The sequence below is a fragment of the Seriola lalandi genome, unplaced genomic scaffold (genome assembly GCF_002814215.2).
Source record: "Seriola lalandi dorsalis isolate HSWRI2012SDOR001 ecotype SW California unplaced genomic scaffold, Sedor1 jcf7180002054983, whole genome shotgun sequence".
NCBI lineage: Eukaryota > Metazoa > Chordata > Actinopteri > Carangiformes > Carangidae > Seriola > Seriola lalandi.
Window position 1 is genome coordinate 665,612 of NW_019525532.1, and position 19,614 is coordinate 685,225.

General features: G+C 40.8%; 4 protein-coding genes across 7 annotated transcripts in view; 2 read left to right on the plus strand and 2 right to left on the minus strand.

The window, feature by feature from the left end:
- The window catches only part of txnb (thioredoxin b), a 4,128-nt gene extending 1,451 nt beyond the window's left edge, over window positions 1-2,677 (minus strand). Inside the window, exons 1-3 of the mRNA XM_023396828.2 lie at window positions 2,541-2,677; window positions 517-621; window positions 19-84 (exon numbers count right to left, since the gene is read on the minus strand). Coding sequence (XP_023252596.1) covers window positions 19-84; window positions 517-621; window positions 2,541-2,564 — 195 coding nt within the window. The 5' untranslated portion in view covers window positions 2,565-2,677. The remainder of the gene's footprint in view (window positions 1-18; window positions 85-516; window positions 622-2,540) is intronic.
- A 1,904-nt stretch (window positions 2,678-4,581) lies between these two features.
- On the minus strand, window positions 4,582-8,926 carry LOC111647144 (prostaglandin reductase 1). The gene is made up of 9 exons (XM_023396748.2): window positions 8,860-8,926; window positions 8,117-8,260; window positions 7,891-7,936; window positions 7,688-7,747; window positions 6,988-7,155; window positions 6,064-6,337; window positions 5,816-5,921; window positions 5,373-5,491; window positions 4,582-5,260 (listed from the first exon to the last, which is right to left on the minus strand). The coding sequence occupies exons 2-9, from the start codon at window positions 8,220-8,222 to the stop codon at window positions 5,150-5,152; spliced, it is 990 nt and encodes a 329-aa protein (XP_023252516.1). The 5' UTR covers window positions 8,223-8,260; window positions 8,860-8,926; the 3' UTR covers window positions 4,582-5,149.
- A 1,560-nt stretch (window positions 8,927-10,486) lies between these two features.
- Window positions 10,487-17,941, plus strand: haus3 (HAUS augmin-like complex, subunit 3). Of its 3 annotated transcripts, none has more exons than XM_023396727.2 (6): window positions 10,487-10,581; window positions 11,846-12,910; window positions 13,038-13,247; window positions 13,669-13,901; window positions 14,060-14,345; window positions 17,063-17,941. In XM_023396727.2, exons 2-6 carry the CDS (start codon window positions 11,882-11,884, stop codon window positions 17,285-17,287), a joined length of 1,983 nt encoding a protein of 660 aa, XP_023252495.1. In that variant the 5' UTR covers window positions 10,487-10,581; window positions 11,846-11,881; the 3' UTR covers window positions 17,288-17,941. The 3 variants fall into 3 exon arrangements, with proteins under 3 accessions (XP_023252495.1, XP_087027406.1, XP_023252496.1); XM_087171280.1 differs by having other exon boundaries at window positions 10,493-10,581; window positions 11,851-12,910; XM_023396728.2 differs by lacking the exon at window positions 10,487-10,581 and having other exon boundaries at window positions 10,592-12,910.
- An 82-nt stretch (window positions 17,942-18,023) lies between these two features.
- The window catches only part of poln (polymerase (DNA directed) nu), a 51,828-nt gene continuing 50,237 nt past the window's right edge, over window positions 18,024-19,614 (plus strand). For both annotated transcript variants that reach the window (XM_023396786.2, XM_087171279.1), the window contains exons 1-3: window positions 18,024-18,132; window positions 18,750-18,837; window positions 19,201-19,584. In XM_023396786.2, coding sequence (XP_023252554.2) covers window positions 18,024-18,132; window positions 18,750-18,837; window positions 19,201-19,584 — 581 coding nt within the window. The remainder of the gene's footprint in view (window positions 18,133-18,749; window positions 18,838-19,200; window positions 19,585-19,614) is intronic.

A 19,614-nucleotide genomic window follows, 5' to 3' on the forward strand; every position in this document is an offset into this window, starting at 1 on the left:
ACACACACACACACTCACCTCAGCCTCATCCACGTCCACCTTCAGGAAAATGACGTGCTTGTATTCAGGCTTTGTTGACAGAGCCTGCAAAAGAATGGATGGGTGAGCATTAAGATACTCACGGCACACGTGATGCACATGACGACGGCTGCCCTTTTATTGTGAGAAAATATAGTGTTTCTGTTCCTGGTGTGAACTCAGTCTTTGAGGGAGAAAAAAAAAAAAGAAGCCTTGCTAAACTCCTGTATTATTTATTTAATGCGTTTACAGCCATTGCATCACATCTCCAGTGAAGCAGGTTTTTCCTACTTGAAGTGGGAACGGCTTGACAAAGGGTTGCCTGAGCAACAATCTCCCTCTCCAAAGAGATGCTCTTCAAGCAAAACGTATCCGTCAGGAAAAGGCTCATTTAAAACAACCCTTCATCCTACTTTGTGTCTGTAATTGAAACTTCATTTTACAAAATAATTTCAAAACACATTAAGCCATGTTTTTAGAAGACAATCATCCACTTACTTCAAACTTCGGGCCGATTTGTTTACAGGGGCCACACCACGTGGCTGTGAAGTCAACCACCACCAGGTTGTCTCCGGCTTCCTTCAGGATGGCCTTGAACTCGTCCTACAGGAAATGAAAACAGTTAACGCCTGTAACTGGTTTTTGATCATGCGGCTACATAATTATTCAGAAAGTACTGCTGGGAATATGTAAGTTTGTGTTTGTCTCCAGTCCATCATCTGCAGTTATTTGTTTGGCCATTTGTCAGTGGCTAGTTACACTGCAAATTTAAAACCCAACATTTCCTTCATTATATCTTAAAGCTTTTACTTAAAGCGTGTGTGTAATAGTAACTTGGATTCAGGCTTCAGTATGGTACATACAACCAGACCATAAGACACAAGGCAGCTCAACTATATAAATGTATCCAAAACAGTATTACTGTGCCCTCATGGGTAGGTTATTCTAGAGGGTTTACCTTTTGTTTCTTTTGTTGAGTTGTCCCTTATTTAGAATCATAACCTCTAAGGTATATTTGTGATTTTGGGCTGTAAAAAAAATAAAATTATGACCTCTTCTATAGAGTATATATAGACTATATTCGTGGTGTAGTTACCTATACACTCATACATATAGTACATATAGCAGTCATTACATTCAAAATCGAGAGGTCCAGAGTGTGAATAGATAAACTATGTTTGTAGAAAATAAAATGACTCTTCCCGTTATAGACCCTAACCCTACAATAGCAAAGCTACTTTTCAATAACTCTGCTTGCCAATTATAAATATGTGATAAAAAAAACAAACAAACAAACACACCCATGTGGCAATTAAGTTTGGGTATTTTAAAGTGCTCCGTGATAGAAAAGGACACCCGTTCCCACACACCGGGTAAAATGTGTCTGGCCCGTCGTGGACAACCAGCTGCCTTATGTAACAGCTCTGACGTCAGCCGTCCCTTTAGCCTCTGTAGCCGCCACTATTAGTAAACAATCCAGCGACATTCACAACTAACGTTATGCTGATTTAATTCAGTGAACACCACAAGACAACCGTCTGTAAGGCATTTCCACTTCAGCCTAACGTTAATAAAAAACAACTGTATTCCCGCCTGGAGGCGAAAGGGTAAAGTCTCCCGTCCTACACATGGCCGCGGCTCTCAGCCACGACACTGACGTGAAGTTAGTTTCAGTCCGGAGAAAAGTTATATGATTACATTATGAGGCCAATTCTTCGTTTTTTTTTTTATTTTAAAAATCCATTTACTGTTGTATAAGGATACCAGACAAACTAATCCAAGCCTTAAGGCTGTTTAAAACCAACTTTCAGGTTGGTTAAACATTTATTTAATTTGTTAAAGAAAGAAATCTTCATCCAGACCACGTTCGTAGATCAGGACCGTCTTAGAGACGTATTTATTTACAGTTATCACATCTGGATTGGACAACAACAACACTCCTGCAACTGTTTAACTCAGTTTCACATTTATGAAGCTCTAATTTTATATAAAAACACACAGAAAGCGGCGATTTCACCCACCGCCCCACCCTAACCAGAGCAGACCAAGTCTAGATCAAAAGCACCACATTTAAATTAGTCAATCCTGGACTACGCAGAGAGAGAGAGTGTGTGTGTGTGTGTGTGTGTGTGTGTGTGTGTGTGTGTGTGTGTGTGTGTGTGTGTGTGTGAAAATTGTTTAAAACACAATTGTAAAATGTGTTAAACCTACGAATGCAAAACTAACTTCAGTGCCGTCTATCAAACCGCCGTTATTCATGCTGAATCATCCAGTCACGTACCAACAAGAGGACTCAAAGCCTTAAACTGAATGTTTGATCAAATTTCAGACTCATCTCTCTCAATAAACGAGCCAGAAAATCCGACAAAATGTTTTCCTCTTCAAGAGGAGAAAGGGTAACAGGAATGGCGCGGGGCTGGCCCGCCGGAGGAGCAGCATCTACCGTTGGAGCACAGACCTCCGTGTTCACAATGGCGGATCTTAAACGACAAAAACAGTGACATAAACAAGTCACAACTTACCAAACTTTCCACTTCGCGAACCATGATAGCTGTTGAGTCAACCAGGCTAAGATGAGACAACAATCGGTTAAGTTTGGCAATGCCCTTTTATGAGAGGAGACACCGCGTTTTATTGCAGCATTAAGCGGAAGTCACTGTGCTGTACCTCCAAAATAAAAGTCTGTCATTGTTAGACGAGTTAATGAAAACTTAATCTATTGTATGTTATTGTATGTCTCCTACTGTATGTAGCCAAACTTAATTTGTAAAGAGAAAAAAAATATATATATATATGTGTATATTTTTGTTGTCTGTATGCAAAATATACAATTGTCCTGTGCTGGAAAAATCCACCTTCCTTTAGACAATGGCTGAAAGGACTTTCAAGCTCACTATCTATGGAAAAATGTATATTTGCATTAAAGGGAAAATCTAAGACTTTGAAAATATGTGGCAACTATTTACGGACTTCCCCTAAAAGACTCTCATGGAGGAGAGAATTTAGTTTATTTAGGGAAACTGGGACCAATTGTGCACCATCAGTATTTTTCATTTATCTTTTCCTTTATCTGTTCATTAAACTACTGATCTATTAAGTATCTTTATGAAATACAAAGGTGTGCCCAGCTATAACTGATGCAGTCTAATACAAAACCGTTCAGTTCTGGTTGAGACTGTTTCAGAGCTGTTGATTCAACTTTGAGGTCAATTTGGAGGCTGGCAGGACTTTTACTTGTAATGAAGTATATTGAAATTGTGGTATACATTTACATAAGTAAAGTGAGTGTTTCTTCCACCACTGTCTCTATTAAGCAGAGCCAAGTAAAGACGTTTATTTTGAAAGTTGTCAGCGATGTAATACTTCATTTTCATAGCTTTACACGTCATTGGTTTGTTGTTGGACATTTTTAATCCGTCAGTAGAACTAGATGTTACAGCAAAAAAAAAAAAAAAAGTAAAAGTAAAAGTATGTCCTCCGGTGGGTGTATCAAGTGCTTCCCAATCGTTTGGATGAATCATTCGTCAAATCTGACCGAAAACATTAAACCGATTACTAGTAGGTCTATGACCAATTACGTTGTATTTTGTAATATTAAATAGTATGATAGTTTGTTGTAGTATGTGTTATTATTTATCCTATAAGCATTGGTAAGAGCAGGAAAAGCGGCCGCACAGTGATTTGAGTCACAATGACTTGACAAATTCTTGGTTTACCGTAAGTGACTAAGTCTGCGCAGCTCAATTTCACTGAACTCCACCCACACTGCAATGTACCGCAGGTGACTACATGTCTACCAAGTTTTTCCAGCCTCGGTTTAACTATCTCCAAATTATTTTATGCGGCGTTGTTTTTGCAGTGTGTCCCATCAAGCTTCCACCAAACTGAGATCAAACTACTTAAAAGTATTTAAAGTCATTAAAACCAGCTCCATCTTGAGGAGCTACAGAACAATGCTGTTTACGCAATGATGCATCAACATGACGTTTTAACAACCAAATAATAAAATGTTTTATATATATGCCATAAAATCAAAAATGTCTGTATTTCTTTTTAAATTCGGTGGAAAGTAAACAATGTTTTTCCAGCCTCACAATAACATTATTTTGGTCACTTTCATATTCAAACCCCACAGTGTCTTTTACTGTTGGATCAGGACCATTCTCCAACAGGTACACAAATTATCACACTACTACAGGGCAGTGTGTAAACCTTGTGCTACTTCACAGGACTAAAACTGGCCATAGCAGACTAACAGCGTCCTATGTAACCATGGAGCCGGGGCTCTCCACAACCTTATGAAATGCAGATTAGTAGCTAAAAATACAGTCTATTTCCTGATGAAACAAAAAGCTCCACTTGGCAGCAGCAGGATAACAGTGCCTCCGCTATTATCTAGACTCCACTCCTTTTAGAATTGAAAGGATCACACATTTTCAATAGCCCCCCCCCAGGCCTTAAATGCAGGACATGTATAAATTAACATCAGATTTGTATGGTATAGATACTCAGTCAGCCCAGTAACACACAAGTAAAAGACATGATGCCAACAGAGACTTAAAAAAAAAGCCAAACAGTTTTTATTACATATATAAAAGCTTTCACTAAATACAAAGCGCATGGTTAATTATGTTACAGTAAATGAATGTATGAGCAGCATACCCACACAGCCCATTAAGGTACTTCCTGGCACATAGTTATCACTTATTTCCTTACTAAAACTGCCATCTCATGCCTTACTGTTTTCCCATAGCAGTCTGCTCTCTCCCACATGAAAAAAAAAAAAAAAAAAAAAAAACTAGCAGTAAGAGCTACTGGTATTCATAAAAAAAAACAGAATAGTTCAGCCTCATACAAATCATCCCAATTTAAGAACTTTTAGAGGATGAATCGTTTCAGATTGAATCCTTTAACAGTGAAATTATAAATCATATTTCCTCACGACTAAACTACAGGAGTGCTTTCATCAATAATGTTTTGTTAATGTGACTATAAAAATAGTCAAATAAGATACATCGACATGTTAATATGAAAGTATATGGTTAGTTGTCAGTCCTTCATGTATGAATTCTGTAATAATGTATCACTTATTGGTAATACTGTTCCGACTCTATTGATCCCATGGTTCACATCAGACTGCGACGACAGCCTTGCCGATGTTGTCTCCCTGCAGCAACCCCATGAAGGCAGCTGGCATGTTTTCAAAGCCTTTTGTGATGTGCTCCCGACTATGCAGTTTGCCCTGCAGATGCACAGTAAATAAAGCACAAGTCACAAACGTTACAACTGACGACACACAGAGAAATTTCTGAATCATATCAGGCATCATAATAAATTTGTTTTCAGTCACTAACCTCCTTCAGCCATCCCATCAGCCTCTTGAGGGATTCTGGGTGCTTGTGCTCCCACCTGCTCTGCATGAAGCCCTCCATCTTAAGCTGCTTGAAGATCATGGTCAGATGAGGGTACGGGCCTGAGAGAGAGAGAGAGAGAGAGAGACCGAGAGAGAGAGAGAGAAAGAGAGATGTTGAAGAAAAATATAAAATGACTTTCAGTGGGAGTCCTAAGGAAAGAAATTCTGTTAAGAGTCTGTTCATACATCTCCAAAGCTTTTCAGTCACACTGTGTCGCCCCTCTAGTGAACAAAGGTGTTACTACATGTGAAGTTGTGAAGGAGTGAATAATTTGTTTGCACACTGTACTTCTTGCATTTCACTATGTCTTTCACAAGCAGGCATCAAGTTAAAGTGGTAAAATTAGACTAAATTATAGTAAATGGAAGGAGAGCAGTGCACACCTGTCTGAGGCGTGGTGTCATTGTACACAGAAATACTTCCACACACAGCTATTCTTCCAAAGTTCTTCATCTGTTGCAAGGCGACACTTGAAAAAGGGCCTCCCACCTGAAGTCAAGACAGACATGACAGTTTCACCGATGAAAAAATAAGCAAAAATACAGTTTTAAACATAGGACAGAGTGTAATAAGAAAACAAGAAGAGCTCAAGGACACTTTTCGGAGTTGGAACTACACCACCATTGCTTACATTTTCAAAGAAGCAGTCGTATCCCTCTGGAGAAGCCTTCTTCAGTGCCTCCTCCAGGGATCCAACAGTCTTGTAGTTGAAGGCCTCGTCGAAGCCCAGCTCTTTAAGGAAGGCCACCTTCGCGTCAGACCCTGCTGAACCCACCACCTTGCAGCCCTTGATCTTGGCAATCTGGCCCACCACAGAGCCCACTGCCCCTGCTGCAGCATTCACCAGCAGGGTCTCACCTTTCTTGAGTCCCAAGACCTCCTCAATCCCATACAGTGCTGTGAGTCTGGAGAGAAGGAGCAAGAAATAAAAATGCAACCTCTAAAAGTTGAAAAGCATGAGGGTATGTTTTCCTTTCAGTTCTCCAGAGGAGCCCCTGTGACCCCTGTAATGTAAACTCTTTGTAATTGCTTCCAAAGCAAGGTTATCGGTGTTTGTAAGGTCACTTCAAACACCACTGAACAAAACATCTGGAGCCTTTCCCGTTTATTTTCTCAAAGCAAGACGAAACTCAGCCGTTCTCCTGAGCTGAGAGCCTTAAAAACAGCAGAGGAACAACACCCTCCCTTTTCAAAGGTAAGTTCCACTAGCAGGAAAATGGCTAAATATTTTTCAGGTTAGCACTCTCCTCTGATATTTACTCAGGGAAGGTTGAATGTATTGTTCACACGTGTGAGTCGCCCCAGGCTTACCACTTATCTATTTTTGGCTCCTAAGCATCCGTTTGCTTTTTAGCAGTTGCAGCTTCGTGTGTTTACTAAAGCTGTTGTGAACAGTCTTTGGCTTTTACAAACCAGAACGTTTTTTTAGTGCATTTGCTATTAGTCTGTATTTATGATTCAGCAGCGACAATACTTTACTTCTGGAAACCTGGCTCCTACATATAACTCCTCCGCATCTAACTTCTAGTTCTATTTAACTTAGCATCTGTCTTACCCTGGCATGCCGATGGTACCCAGAGCCAGCGACAATGAGATGTCTTGAGGCCACTCAGGCATGATGGGAATGAGGTCTGTCCCATCACAGACTGTGTGGGTTCTCCAGCCACAACGACCAACAACATGGCTTCCCACGGGAAATGCTGGGTTATTGCTTTGGATCACTCTACAGAGAAGAAGAAGAAAACAGAAGAGGGAGAAGAAAGTCACATGTGTTTTCTCACCTGCCAATTCAATCCATGGTGTCATATGTAGAGCATATGCACAACACACAAAACTCTTAAGATTGTTTTCAAGTGTGTCGTGATATGTACAACTGTGTGATTTTACACACTGTAAGTTAACTAGAAAACTAGAGAAAAACAGAACATATGGGTTTGAATCTGATTATTTTGACAAGCTTTGGAAAGTTGGAAAGTGGTCACCAAGTAATTTATTCTTCATGTTTATCAACAAAAACATTCCCACTGAAACAGACGGAGCGTCTGAACACTCTGCCAAGAACATTTCAATGGTCCAATTTCACTCTTGAGTCACTGGGAATCAAAGGCTGCAGTAATTAACAGCAGGTGTAGGTTTTGGTCTGTTTAAGGAAACATCATGTGTGCAGTACATCATGACAGATAAAAGACTCTGTGTGTGTGTGTGTGTGTGTGTGTGTGTGTGTGTGTGTGTGTGTGTGTGTATGTATGTATTACTTGGCCACTTGAGTTCCAATCATCACATCGCCTTCTTTCATGCGGACCCTACTGAACGGCCTGGGGAGACAAACACAGCGTTGCATTACATTTTATATGCTTTTTCTTTTTTTTCCCCCATTAAGGAATGAGTTCGTAATGTTAACAAGAGTTTACAATAACCCTGAACATTTCTCAAATGCATGATTCTGCTCTTCGCTCACCTCATGTACGGGTCGATACTGAGAAACACTGCCTCCAAAAGCACCTCTAAACCAAAAACAGTGGAAAAACAACAGTGTTTAAGTGTATGCTTAAACCACAGAGGTTTGCCTCTTCTGTATGTGAAGGAGTCAAGTAAACACTGTGTTTGAGACCAAGTCAAGACAAATAACACCACCACCTCTTCAAGCCTAAGCAGAGTGAATCAATGGACAAAAATGGCCTTACCTCCATCTTTGGGCTTGGGAAGCTCCTCCACCTTGAGCTCAAAGTTGCTGTCCTTCGGGAAGCCCTCAAAGTGCTTGGTTAGGATCCACGTCTTAGCCTGGACCATGACTGCGTATTTGGGTGTAATAACGTCCTCACTAAAGCCTGTGTCATTCATGAAAGTAAAAGAAAGGACCATGTGAAATTAACTGGTGGTGATACAGTGCATCAAACTAAATCAATAGCAGCACAGGCAGCAGTTACATTTTATTGTCAGTGTAAGTGTTAAATGAAATGTCCTCAGGCTATAGTATGATGACTGGTTATAATCAGCTGTTTGTGAAGTCTTACAGTAAATCCAAACTGGAAAAAACAACAAACAGTAATTTAAAAGGAATGCATTCACCTTACACAAACACACCTACACACAAGCACTTGCAGCCATACACATACACACACAAATATCAGGAAGAAGCAAGTCCAGTGAGATGAGCTAACATTTGCTTGGAATAATTTCTCTGAGAAAAACAACAATAAAATCAATATGTGATACTATAAATATGACTGTTATCAGTTAGATAACAATGGTTGTTGATTCGACAAAGCAAACTGTAAAAATTAAAAGCTTAAAAACGAGAAGTGAACTCCCAGCTGTTGACTAAAGGTCCTTATTGATGTCCCCTCTCCAAAAATAGCAGGTAATCCAGGTCATTTAAGATGGTTGTCCCACAGACAGCCCTCTCAACTTCATTCATATAACTTACCAGTAGCAGCTGCCCAGAAAGAAATGGCAGAAGTTGTGAGCTCAGTGCGGATAGGCCCAGACGCGGCGGGTTGTTGAACGAATGGGAGGAGAGAGGGCGGGAAACGAGCTTTGATTCTTAAATTTCTGATTGGCTGGAAGTTCAGCGCTGCCCCTGACGCATGACGAAGGACGTTTACGTTTTCCCTGCGTGTCGACGTCCGGTCAGAGGTGGTTCTCAGTGACATTTTCTCCAGTAAGATCTCTTTTTTGGATGATGGGGCTGTTTGGAAAAGGGGAATGAATATTTTCTGTATTAATGGGAAGATAATCAATAAGGTAGAACAGTGAGCATTTGATTGAGGATTTAAATTTACAATAAGGAAAAGAGATCTCCCTGCAGACTGCAGCTGTAAGGAAGATCATTGGGGAGATAACATGCTTTTAGATTCCTAGGAATTCTTTTTAATTCATAATTATCATGGGTTGATAATATAGATAAGATAGATGGATAATGTTAGAAGGTTTTAGATACCATGATGTGTTTAAGTGTCTAACTTCTCTTCATTAAAAAACATTTATGTCCCATATAGCAAAGTGAAACTTGTGGCCCCAAATATATAACTACCTTTGCTGCAAGGTAGAGGGCAAAGAGAGGGATTTGGGTGGGCTAGCATTATACATGTGGAGGATATGGGAATTAATAATAAAAGTGAGCCCAACAATAGTAATTCTGGAGATTGAGCCATAGATCCATACAACATCACTGACAGGTCTGTCGGCTCCCTGCTGGAGCTCAAGAAGTCAGAGAGAGGGAAAGTGGACCTGTTAACAGCATTTACAGTCCTTGTTAGACAGCACTTTCCCTAGTACACACAAGTGTATACAGATGGGTGAAAAGACTCAGAACATCAGACAACTGGGGCTTCTTTTTCAGTGCCAAACAGGAAAGTTGTTGCAATAAAGTTTACACACTAAAGATGCCGCTAGTACTCTTGGCTCTGCAGTGGGTAGAGGAAAGTAAACCATCAATCTGCTCTGATTCTGTTTCAGTTCTTCAGAGCCTGAAATCCTTCAACACCAGTTGGCAAACTATCATGTTCAGAGCATTTGAAATATGCTCAAGACTCATTCAGCAAGGTGTGGTAATTGGGTTAATGTGGGTTCCAGCACATGTTGGTCTGAGGGGAAATGAGAAGGTGTATATCATCATAAATCAGAGGTCAAGGTAATAGTTTGGAAGTAATAGAGTAATAAAGCAATAGATAAGTGGCAAGGGAAGTGGAACACTGAAACAAGAGGTAGATTTCTATAAAGTTTAAACAACAAAGTTAATTTAACAATAAGAAATATAGGTAGGTCAAGGAAAGAAGAGGTTAGTTGCAACAGAATGAGGGTAGGTCATTCCAACTTAAACAGCACACTATGAATAATAGGAAAACATCAAATTGGTTTATATGAGCACTGTCAGATTTAGGAGACTGTAACTCATGCAATATGAGTTCAGGAACTCAGCATTAAATATTTCATGCACCTGTCAAGTGTACGGGTTGAGCAGAGGAGTTTTCTTTGAGTCCGTGTTTAATTTGGCCCACAATCCGGAGCAGAAGGTGGCGGTAATGCACTTACTAAGCTGGTTGCCAACCGCCGTTAAAAACCAAAGAAGAAGAAAACTGCCGTTTGGATGTTTGGCGCGTACAGCTAACTAGCTAGGAAGGAGTGCTGACGAAACGGAGTAAAACAAGTAAGTAATACGGTACCAATTTGTTTTTTTTGTTGATAAGACAACACACTAAACTCATTACTTTCGATAGAACTGACAAGAGCCATTGTAGTTATTACCGTGCTAGCGATACTTTCTAGCTATTAACTGGCTGTGAATAGCAACGGTTTACTTTAGCTACAGAAGCTGAAAGAAGTGAAGCGACTATTTGCCCATTTTCAGCTACCTGTCCAGCCTGAATTTAAGTTGGACCCGAAAGAAACTGTGTTGGGAAGACTAGATATCGTTGGGCTTTTTTCTCATCATAATATTGAAACATAATGTTGGTTGGTTAAAAGTCCGTCATGGCCCTAACGGCTACAGCAGCTGTTAACAGAACGTATCCACCATATTACTCAATATTAATCTGGTATGTCTTGAGCAGGGATAGTCCTATTGATAATTTTGGATTAGATCCCGGGTAGACGACTTTACTATTAATTGACTGACAGTAACTTTATATTTCTTTGATCCATTTTTTTTTCTTACATAGTACACTGGACGGTGCACACTTTACCAAAACCCCCTCACTTTTACTTGTAAAACAATTCAAATATGTGTGACAGCTCTATAGCTTTGCAGTAAAAAGGTCTAATCTACATAAGAACTTTTCTTAAATGGTTTCATCAACTATCCTGTAGTGTTTTGTGCTATATCTAAGGAGGGAGCAGTGAGGAAGAAAGGCAGAAAGGTTTGGATGGGACTTTTATTATTGATTTTGCAATAAATCTTACTTAGAAGATCATAATGTTCAGATTTTGTTGAAACTGTTTTATAGAGGTTTTGTTTCAACTTTATGGCCATTTTGGTATTTGTAGCTGTAGTTTGTGGTGATATTAGTTGCATTATTGCAATAATCTGAGAGCAATTTTGAATATTCAGCCTTATGCATTTTAGGCAACTCTCAGTATAACACAATGCAATTCAAGTCCACCACCAACTATAGTTGACAGAATGATGATAAGATGATAAACTGTTAACAAATTAAGCTGTGTGCTGCTATGTATTTTGTATGCTCTGCAGGTTACTCACAATGTTGTGTTTTAGATTTAACAGCATTCATTAAGAGTGTTTTAAAATAGTTTAGGTGTTTCCAGCTAATGTAGCTGGAACAAACAAATGGTTCAAACGTGGGTAAAGCTCCAAAGAGCCGATCATTGCTTTGTCATATCTTCTCTTACTTTGTTTGTATTTGCTTTTACCTAATTCTCCATATTCCACATTGTGCTGCTCTGTGACTGACTAGCACAGTAACAAGGGGGAAACAGGGTGCTGAACCACCATGTTAGACGGTGGCCAATTTGTGGAGGCGCTGGGTCGTCTAGGTTATCCTGATGCATCATCACTGAAGGCCTCAGAGTTCGATTGGCTGTTTGACTGTGCCCCAGAGAACCTTCACTTTTTGCGCTTTGTCTGTCGGACCCTCAACCGGAACAATGTTCTGACTGTGGAGGAAGCACGTGCTTTTCAAGAATTAAGGAAGTCCGGCAAACCAATTCTTGATGAAGCAGCCTTGGGCGAGGTCCTAAAAACTATTGGCCCTTCAGATGGTAGCAGTGGAAACATCTTAGGGCTCTCTTCTTCATCTTCATCCTCTGGGTTTGCAGCAGAGGGGGATGTGGCCATAGAGGATTTGGAGGCAGAGCTCCAGGCACTGCGTAAAGAGAAGGAGCTGAAGCAGCGACGCTATAACAGGTTGCAGATTGTGGCTACATCCCGTGCAGATGTTGACCTAAGACTTGGTGTAGAGCTTGAGAGTGCTGTGTGTAAGCTAAAGGAGTGCAGTAGTTTTATTGGAGCCGAAAATGCTGAAACCAACACTCTGTTACAAAACCTAACAGATGAGGTTAGCAAACTTGCTTCATATCTCCCTGCTCAGCCAGAAACCAAGCAAAAAGCAGCAGGAGAACCTATGGCCCCATCAAACCCCTCTGTCGCCAAAAGGCCCACTGTCCTCCTCTCTCAGCAGTCCTTGGATCCCTACCTGCATCAGGAGGAACTCAACACTAAAACACTTGCCACCTTCACTCAGAAGCATTTCTTCCAGGGCATCTCTGACATTGTTGAGACGTCTTGCTCCGAGCGCTTCCAGGTCCTTGACCTCAGTTCTTGTGAAGATGAAGAGGAGAAAGAGATAGAGCAAGAGGGAAGAGAGAGGGAGGAGCGAGTGGTGGAGCGTAGGAGGACGGAGATGGCCAGACTTCAGTGGTCTCATATTGTGACCCAACACCAACTGATGCAGGCCATGGCGGAGGAGAACAGTGTCAAGGCTGGACTGGAATTTCTTTCGGAGAACTCATCTCATACCAAGGTAAAGCAGACATATACAGTATGGTGTATTTTCTTGTCTATTGTTTTTAATGTCACCGTTCTCATTGTTTATTGTTCTGGGTTACTCACTTAAGCTCTCCTTCAAAACTATCTCTTCACTCTATCAGAGCATTTCCACCTCCTCGTCACTACATGTGCGTGAAGTCGTGTCCAGGAAGGAGCTGCAGGCTGTGGAGGCTGAGCTGGAGGCTCTCCTCCATGGACCGCTACCCGCTGCCCTTAGGGAGTCAGCCAGGCTGCTTAATGTGCCAGTGGTGAGAGGAGACCTGGCTCTGCAACTGGCCAGGCAGGACTACTACACCTCCAGACAGGATAAGGTTAGTTGGTGATGTCTCGCTTTTCACCTTGATATAGTTGAGCTTCTGTGATCAACCTATAGTATTTATTACATATAATTATTTTTTGCGGTCTCACACAGACAAGAGTTCAGGGTCAGCTAGTAAACATACACAGTTGGCAATGGTGAGAATTTGTGCCTTAATCAAAAAAAAAATGTAATGACTATTTCTGCCTCCCAACACATACTGTTTTATGCCTTTTCCTTTAAAGATTTGATTTTCATACTAATGGATAAATAATCAAGAATTAATCAGAGAAAAAATGGTTTTGATCCATGTATCCATAACAGCCGTGTGAACTGTGACCTGAAGACTTAAAACCACGTCTGTCATTGTAAGACAACGTGGAAACAAAAAATTGACAGCCACACTAAACTGAAATATAAATCTCTCCACCTAGGTTCGTGATTACTTGCTCCGTCAGAAGGCGTCCTTTGACCTGGTCCTTCTGGCTCAGGAGATGGAGTTGAGGAGGTGGAGGACGTGTCTGAAGAAGCTGGGAGAAGTAAACAACAGAATGGCGAAGGAAGGTGAAGCAGCAGCCCTCAGGATTGAGTCCTTGGCACACCCTGATCTGTCCATTAACCCCAGGCCCAATCCAATCATCAGCTGCAAGGATGCAGCCTTCAGCAGGTAAGAAGATTCAAACTCCTCCTGTTTTAGAGTCTAGACTGTTTTGAGTTTTTCCTTAGTGTCAGCATTTTATAAGTATATGTCAACTCTTCAATACCTGTATCATATTGGCCTTACTTCGGAATGTAATTTTGTATTATACCCAACGCTTTCCTCAGACTGCTCCAGATCCTCGACCATGATTCAGACCATGGCCGATCAGAGCCTTTTCGGACATATGAAGCGTTGGACCAGGCTGCTTGTGACCTTGGAGGCAACCTCCAGGTGACCCGAGATGCTCTAGCCAGTGCTGGCCGTGAACAGTACTACACAGCTGCTCGTCTTTATGGCGACTGTGAGGCACTCCACAGGGCCATGTACACAGAGCTTCAGCAGCTGGTCTTAGAGCCGCAGGTACGTCCAACGGCCATAACTGACCAGGAGCTGCTCTGCCCCAATGCACAGGTGGGTTTGTTTCCTTTTATTTTATAGCACAGTCACCTTGGTCAACCATACAGAGTGCATTTCAAAGGCAATCCTTAATGTGAGTCAGTTGATTTTTAAATTACTCATCACTGTTGGTGAGGGAAGCTGGTGGCACAATAAGTTTTTTCTTTTCACATTGTTAACACAATTTCACAATGTCAAGTACTTAACTTAAAGAGATACGGGTGTTTGCTATAAAAACACTGTGAGATAAATGGCTCTGCTTTGCTGCATGACACAAGCTTTAGTATCAGGTACAGTGAGATTGGTATTTGTCTGCTGATCCTGTCTGAGAATATTCACATTTTCCGACTTAACAGTTTGAGTGAATAGCCTTTGTGTTTCGGATGTGTGAACAAGTGTATTTTTTTCCTTCAAATCTGAGGAATCTTGAGTAGATTTTGATTTAATATCATTGTAGATTTTGTTAGTGTCGGCACTACGCAACTCTCATTTTGTTCTATTCATACTTCTATAAACTAGCTAATAGAAATTTTTAACATGCGTCGTCAGTGATCCGATCACAAGTGGACAGCTCTCAGTACGTCAGTTCACACCTGACTTTAAAAGGCATGTCCACATGCGTCTTGATTGACCACTTCTGATCGGATCTCACTGCCCCGGTTTATATTTAAATAACCCCTCCGTGCCCCACTCGCTCTCTCTCTCACAAACAACATAGACTAAATAAAGAAGGATGTAGCCTCTGTGAAGTCACCCACAGGTTTCTGGAGAGTGGTTTTAAAGCTCAGAGTGGGCTGTTCCCTCATCACCATCTTACCAGTACCTGACTCTGCCGACCTTGTGGCTAATACAAAAATGGGCAAAGAGGAGGGCCGCGTGTCGAACCGAGTCTTCGGTGCATGCCTTCTTGTGGCAGGCATACGCTCACCCGTCTGCCACTCAAAGCGGCGGATAAAATTTAAACAAGTTAGTTAAAATTCACCCCCCGTACAGTTGTCATGGAAACTAGCTGTAGAAACCAAACAGTTTTTTGAACCAGGCTGTTTATTTCTGTTGTAAAGATGGGAGTAAACATGGGAGTCTATGAAGATTGACTCACTTTTGGAGCCAGCCTCAAGCTGTCATTCGAAGAACTGCAGTCAGTTTTTGGTACTTCTGTGTTGGCTTCATTTTTCAGCCTTGGAGGTTGCCGCTTCACACACAAACACACACACAAACACACATTAACGATGGACCAAGCGGTTGATTGGCTAAAAACAATAACGCATACCTGTGTATTTGCATATAGAGCAGAGAAATGTGATCCGATCACAAGTGGTCAATCGAGACGCATGTGGAGATGCATTTTAAAGGCAGGTGTGAACTGACGAACTGAGAGCTGTCCACTTAGTGATCGGATCACCCCAGAAGGATGTTAATACCAGGTTTGAACAGGGCCTATGAAACTAAACTGTGGCGGGACTAATCAGACTGTGTCAGAGGAGTCAGAGTAGCCGGTCCTTCAATGTGGCCCAGGACGCATTTGCGTTCACACTGCTAAAAGAATGTGGACACATGTTGCACAGACCACCTCTGAATGTAGTCTGAGTGATCAGATCTTAAATGCGTCCTCAATGCATCTTGGGTGCGTTCACACTGAGGTTGTGACGATGGACAATGGTATCCGTGATTGACGATCATTAGTACTATCGCCAATTGCTCATGCCTTTGCAAATGTCAAGACAATATTTGACTTGTTTTCCTATTAATGTAGTTATTTATTATTTGTAGTATTAAATTAATACTAAATTGAATTTGCCTGCCACAGTTTAACGTATATAACTGACGCTTGCAACACGTGAGCACACACACACTCTGAAAAGACAGAAACACAGAACGCGTCATTCAGTTCAGTTTCTGACCCTTCTACTTTATATGCTGGTAAATAGTGGTAACTTCTGGAGTCAATGAGGGACACATTCCCTTTTTTGATCACTCCTCTTTCTCTCTCGCTCATAGGGTAACGTAACGTTGAAGTGACACACAGGTGTTGTGCTACCAGAGCCACCAGAACAACGCTCCGCTGCTTTTTTGATGAAACAAAATATCTACAGTTCACATAATCTTGTTGATATTTATATACATTTTAAGCACTTGAAGATCTGATCATCACTAGAGCATGTGTCATGTAGAGAGCTAATACAAACAAACTAGTCAAAGTTGTCATATTGACATTTAAGGTGTATTTATTGACGCAAGAAAACATTCCAATTAATTTTTCTACCAACATAGTATAGTACATAACCTATATGACATTATGCATCAGCGTGTCTATCAATCTGTTTGTGTAGTGATGTTTCTGTAATTGCAGTTACTCAAGAATAGCACATTAGAAAAAACAGCATGTTTACATCAGGTTCCCTCTGTGTTGCAAGGAATTTAACATTGCATAAATATTGCTATGACACCTTGATGATTTAATATGGAGGGTTTATTTAATATTTATACCTTCTGTCTGTTATGTAACTTGTTAAGTTATTATGTTAGGTATCTTTAACAGAATTATTTGCAAAATAGTTTAATTAAGACAGAAATGATCTTATTTGCATAGCTAGTTATGTTTGATTTTTTTGGTGTTAAAAGCTAGCCATTAAGTGGTTCAGGTACCTCCATATTTTTGTATATTTGCTCACTTAGCCTGTTCCTGTTCACGTTTTTGTTAATTTCTCATTCCTCTTCTTTTGTCTCTACAGGAGCTGACAGCAAAGCTTGTGGAAGCAGAGTCTCAGCTGCAGAGTTTGCAGCATGTAATGCAAGAAATCATGGGGGAGGTTAAAGCCAAGCGTTCTCAGCTGGAGCGCAATGCCCTCCTCAGGCGAGAGAGACAATTATACATCTATTTTCACTTGGATGCCCGCCTATTGCAGAAAATAGTGGAAGATCTGGAGAGCAAAATGGCAGCGAAGAGAAGGCAGTGATACTCGAAGCTGGCAGAATGGGGAGCTTTTACTGCTAGCTCAAACTCAGTGTGTAGTTTCTGTGCTGAGGGAGAAAGCCTGTGTAATTAAAGCTGAGATAGAGAATCTGATCTGTGAAAAACACTGTGTGCCTTCGGTGGAGGATTACTGATTAACCCCTGCTCTGCTACAATGTGTGAAACCTACTCAGAATTTGAAACTTAACTTGGTTTGTGTGGGAGACGGAGATCAATCCCTTGAGTCCTCATTGACGCATCTTTGGGACAACACTCAACTTGGGAAAAAGTTTGGTTGTATAAGAGCAGTGCTGTCTATACGGTGACTGGGATTCATTTGAGTGTGTATATTTCAAACAAAGAATTTTACATAAACTAACAGAAAAATTTTGGAATTCCGTATCTTGTGATGTTCTAAAATTTCCTACTCCCTCTTTATTTTAAGTCATCTGATAAATAAAGTAAAATGTTATCTTTATGTAAATTTATTTGTGAATTTTTTTTCCATTTTATTATAACAATATACTATACATATTTGTGGAAGGTTAACAGCATACTTGGTATAGCTTTTTTTGGGTGTGGAATGGCCCTGTATGTTTTGCACATTGTTTGATGCACTTGTGAGTTGCCAATTTAAACCAGGTCTTTGTGTAACTGATCTGACTCTCCCTTTTTGTCCCTTTGTCCTGTGAGATCCTCAGGTAGGGAGAAAGAGTAACAGTCATTCTGATAGGGAGAAGATGGAGCGGTCTAGCAGCAGGTTGTACTCAGGACCTCTGTCCCAACCGGCCCAGAAGATTCTGGCTGTTCTTCGCTCCCAGAGGAACTACTCCCATAATCGCAGGCAAAGTCAGTCAGGGAACAAGTAGAGAAAATCTTGCTTAAGCTTGTAGTTTATCGTGACAAAACAGAATTAATTAAAGCCTCAAATGAACTGGTTTCTTGTAATTTGCTTAACTGATGTTCACAATATTTGTTTTTTCATTTCGATCCGTGTCCGCAGTTCGCCATCATCAGACATTTCAGCTCTTTTGTAATTGATATTTTCTACTTTATTCAAATTTAATTCTTTGATTGGCATTTTTGAAACCAGTAGGAAACAATGTTTTAGCCGAGTAATATTTGGGTTGATGATTGTAAAATATTTGTGACAATTGTTGCTCTGGGCTAATGTGTGTTATTTTGAGTTTTCTGAGTTGTGGAGTTCCATTATTTGACAAAAAAACTGTGATGGAACATGCATACTTTATAAATCACAACAGCATACTGTGCTGCTTGACAGAACCTATGTATTAGATAATTTGTCACCTCACTTTGTGGACATTTAGTGTTTGTAGAAAGTATAAAACAAGACATGATGTAGAATTAACTGGTCAGAGCTGCTCAATTAGACATTTTATATAACTTATTTAATACTTTAATAGTTCTTCCCTTTAGTTTTGTTTTTTTCCTTGTTTATGTGGTAGTGATGAGGTATTATGGCAGCCAGAGGGAGCCTTGGGCTCAGGGCAGCAGGAGCATGAGTCAGGAGGAGAGAAAAGACGAACACACAGATCGGTAAGTCTATGCACAGTTGTCATGTCACGCACTTGTGTTCAGTTAGAGTATCCACTTTGTCATTGCATTCACATTACTACATTTTACACTTACATTTTTGCCTGCACAGTGACACAGCAAACACTGGCAGTTAATAATTAGTATAATACAAGGGCAAGAGGATGTCACTGAATTTTAAATCATAGTCTTTGTAGTAGTTAGATTGTTCTAAAATAGACACAGTTAATACATTTTCCTATTAAAGGATATAAATGTGATGCATTTATATGCAAATACAATAACAAATCCAAATCCTGAATGCAATTAATGCAAGTGTAAAACACAAAAAGTAAAATAAATCCCTCTCCCAATGCTACGGTTCCGGCCATGGTCCAGGCCCCAGGTGTCCTCATTTTTCACCTCTCACCATGACTCCTCCAACATGGGACAGAGCTCTCAGACCCCAGCCTACTATCAGTACTCGCAGACACCAGAAAGCTCCCTGTTATCCCAGACCTCCTCCTGTTCCTCCTCCTGCTGGGGTTCCTCGCGCCAAAGGCAGACGTCTCAGAGTGAAGCCTATTATCAGTGCTTACAGACTTATTCCCACAGAAAGTGCTCCGAACCCCCTGCTTACCAGTCCAGCCAGTCTCTGTCATTCTGGCAGCATGAGGTTTCTGAGATGGCAGCATGCGTCTCCTATAGAGACAAATACACCCTGTCCCTCCAAATACCCGAGAGACTGCCTGAATATCAGTGTAGAAAGTAAGTAGCAAAGGAAATATGCATAGCATT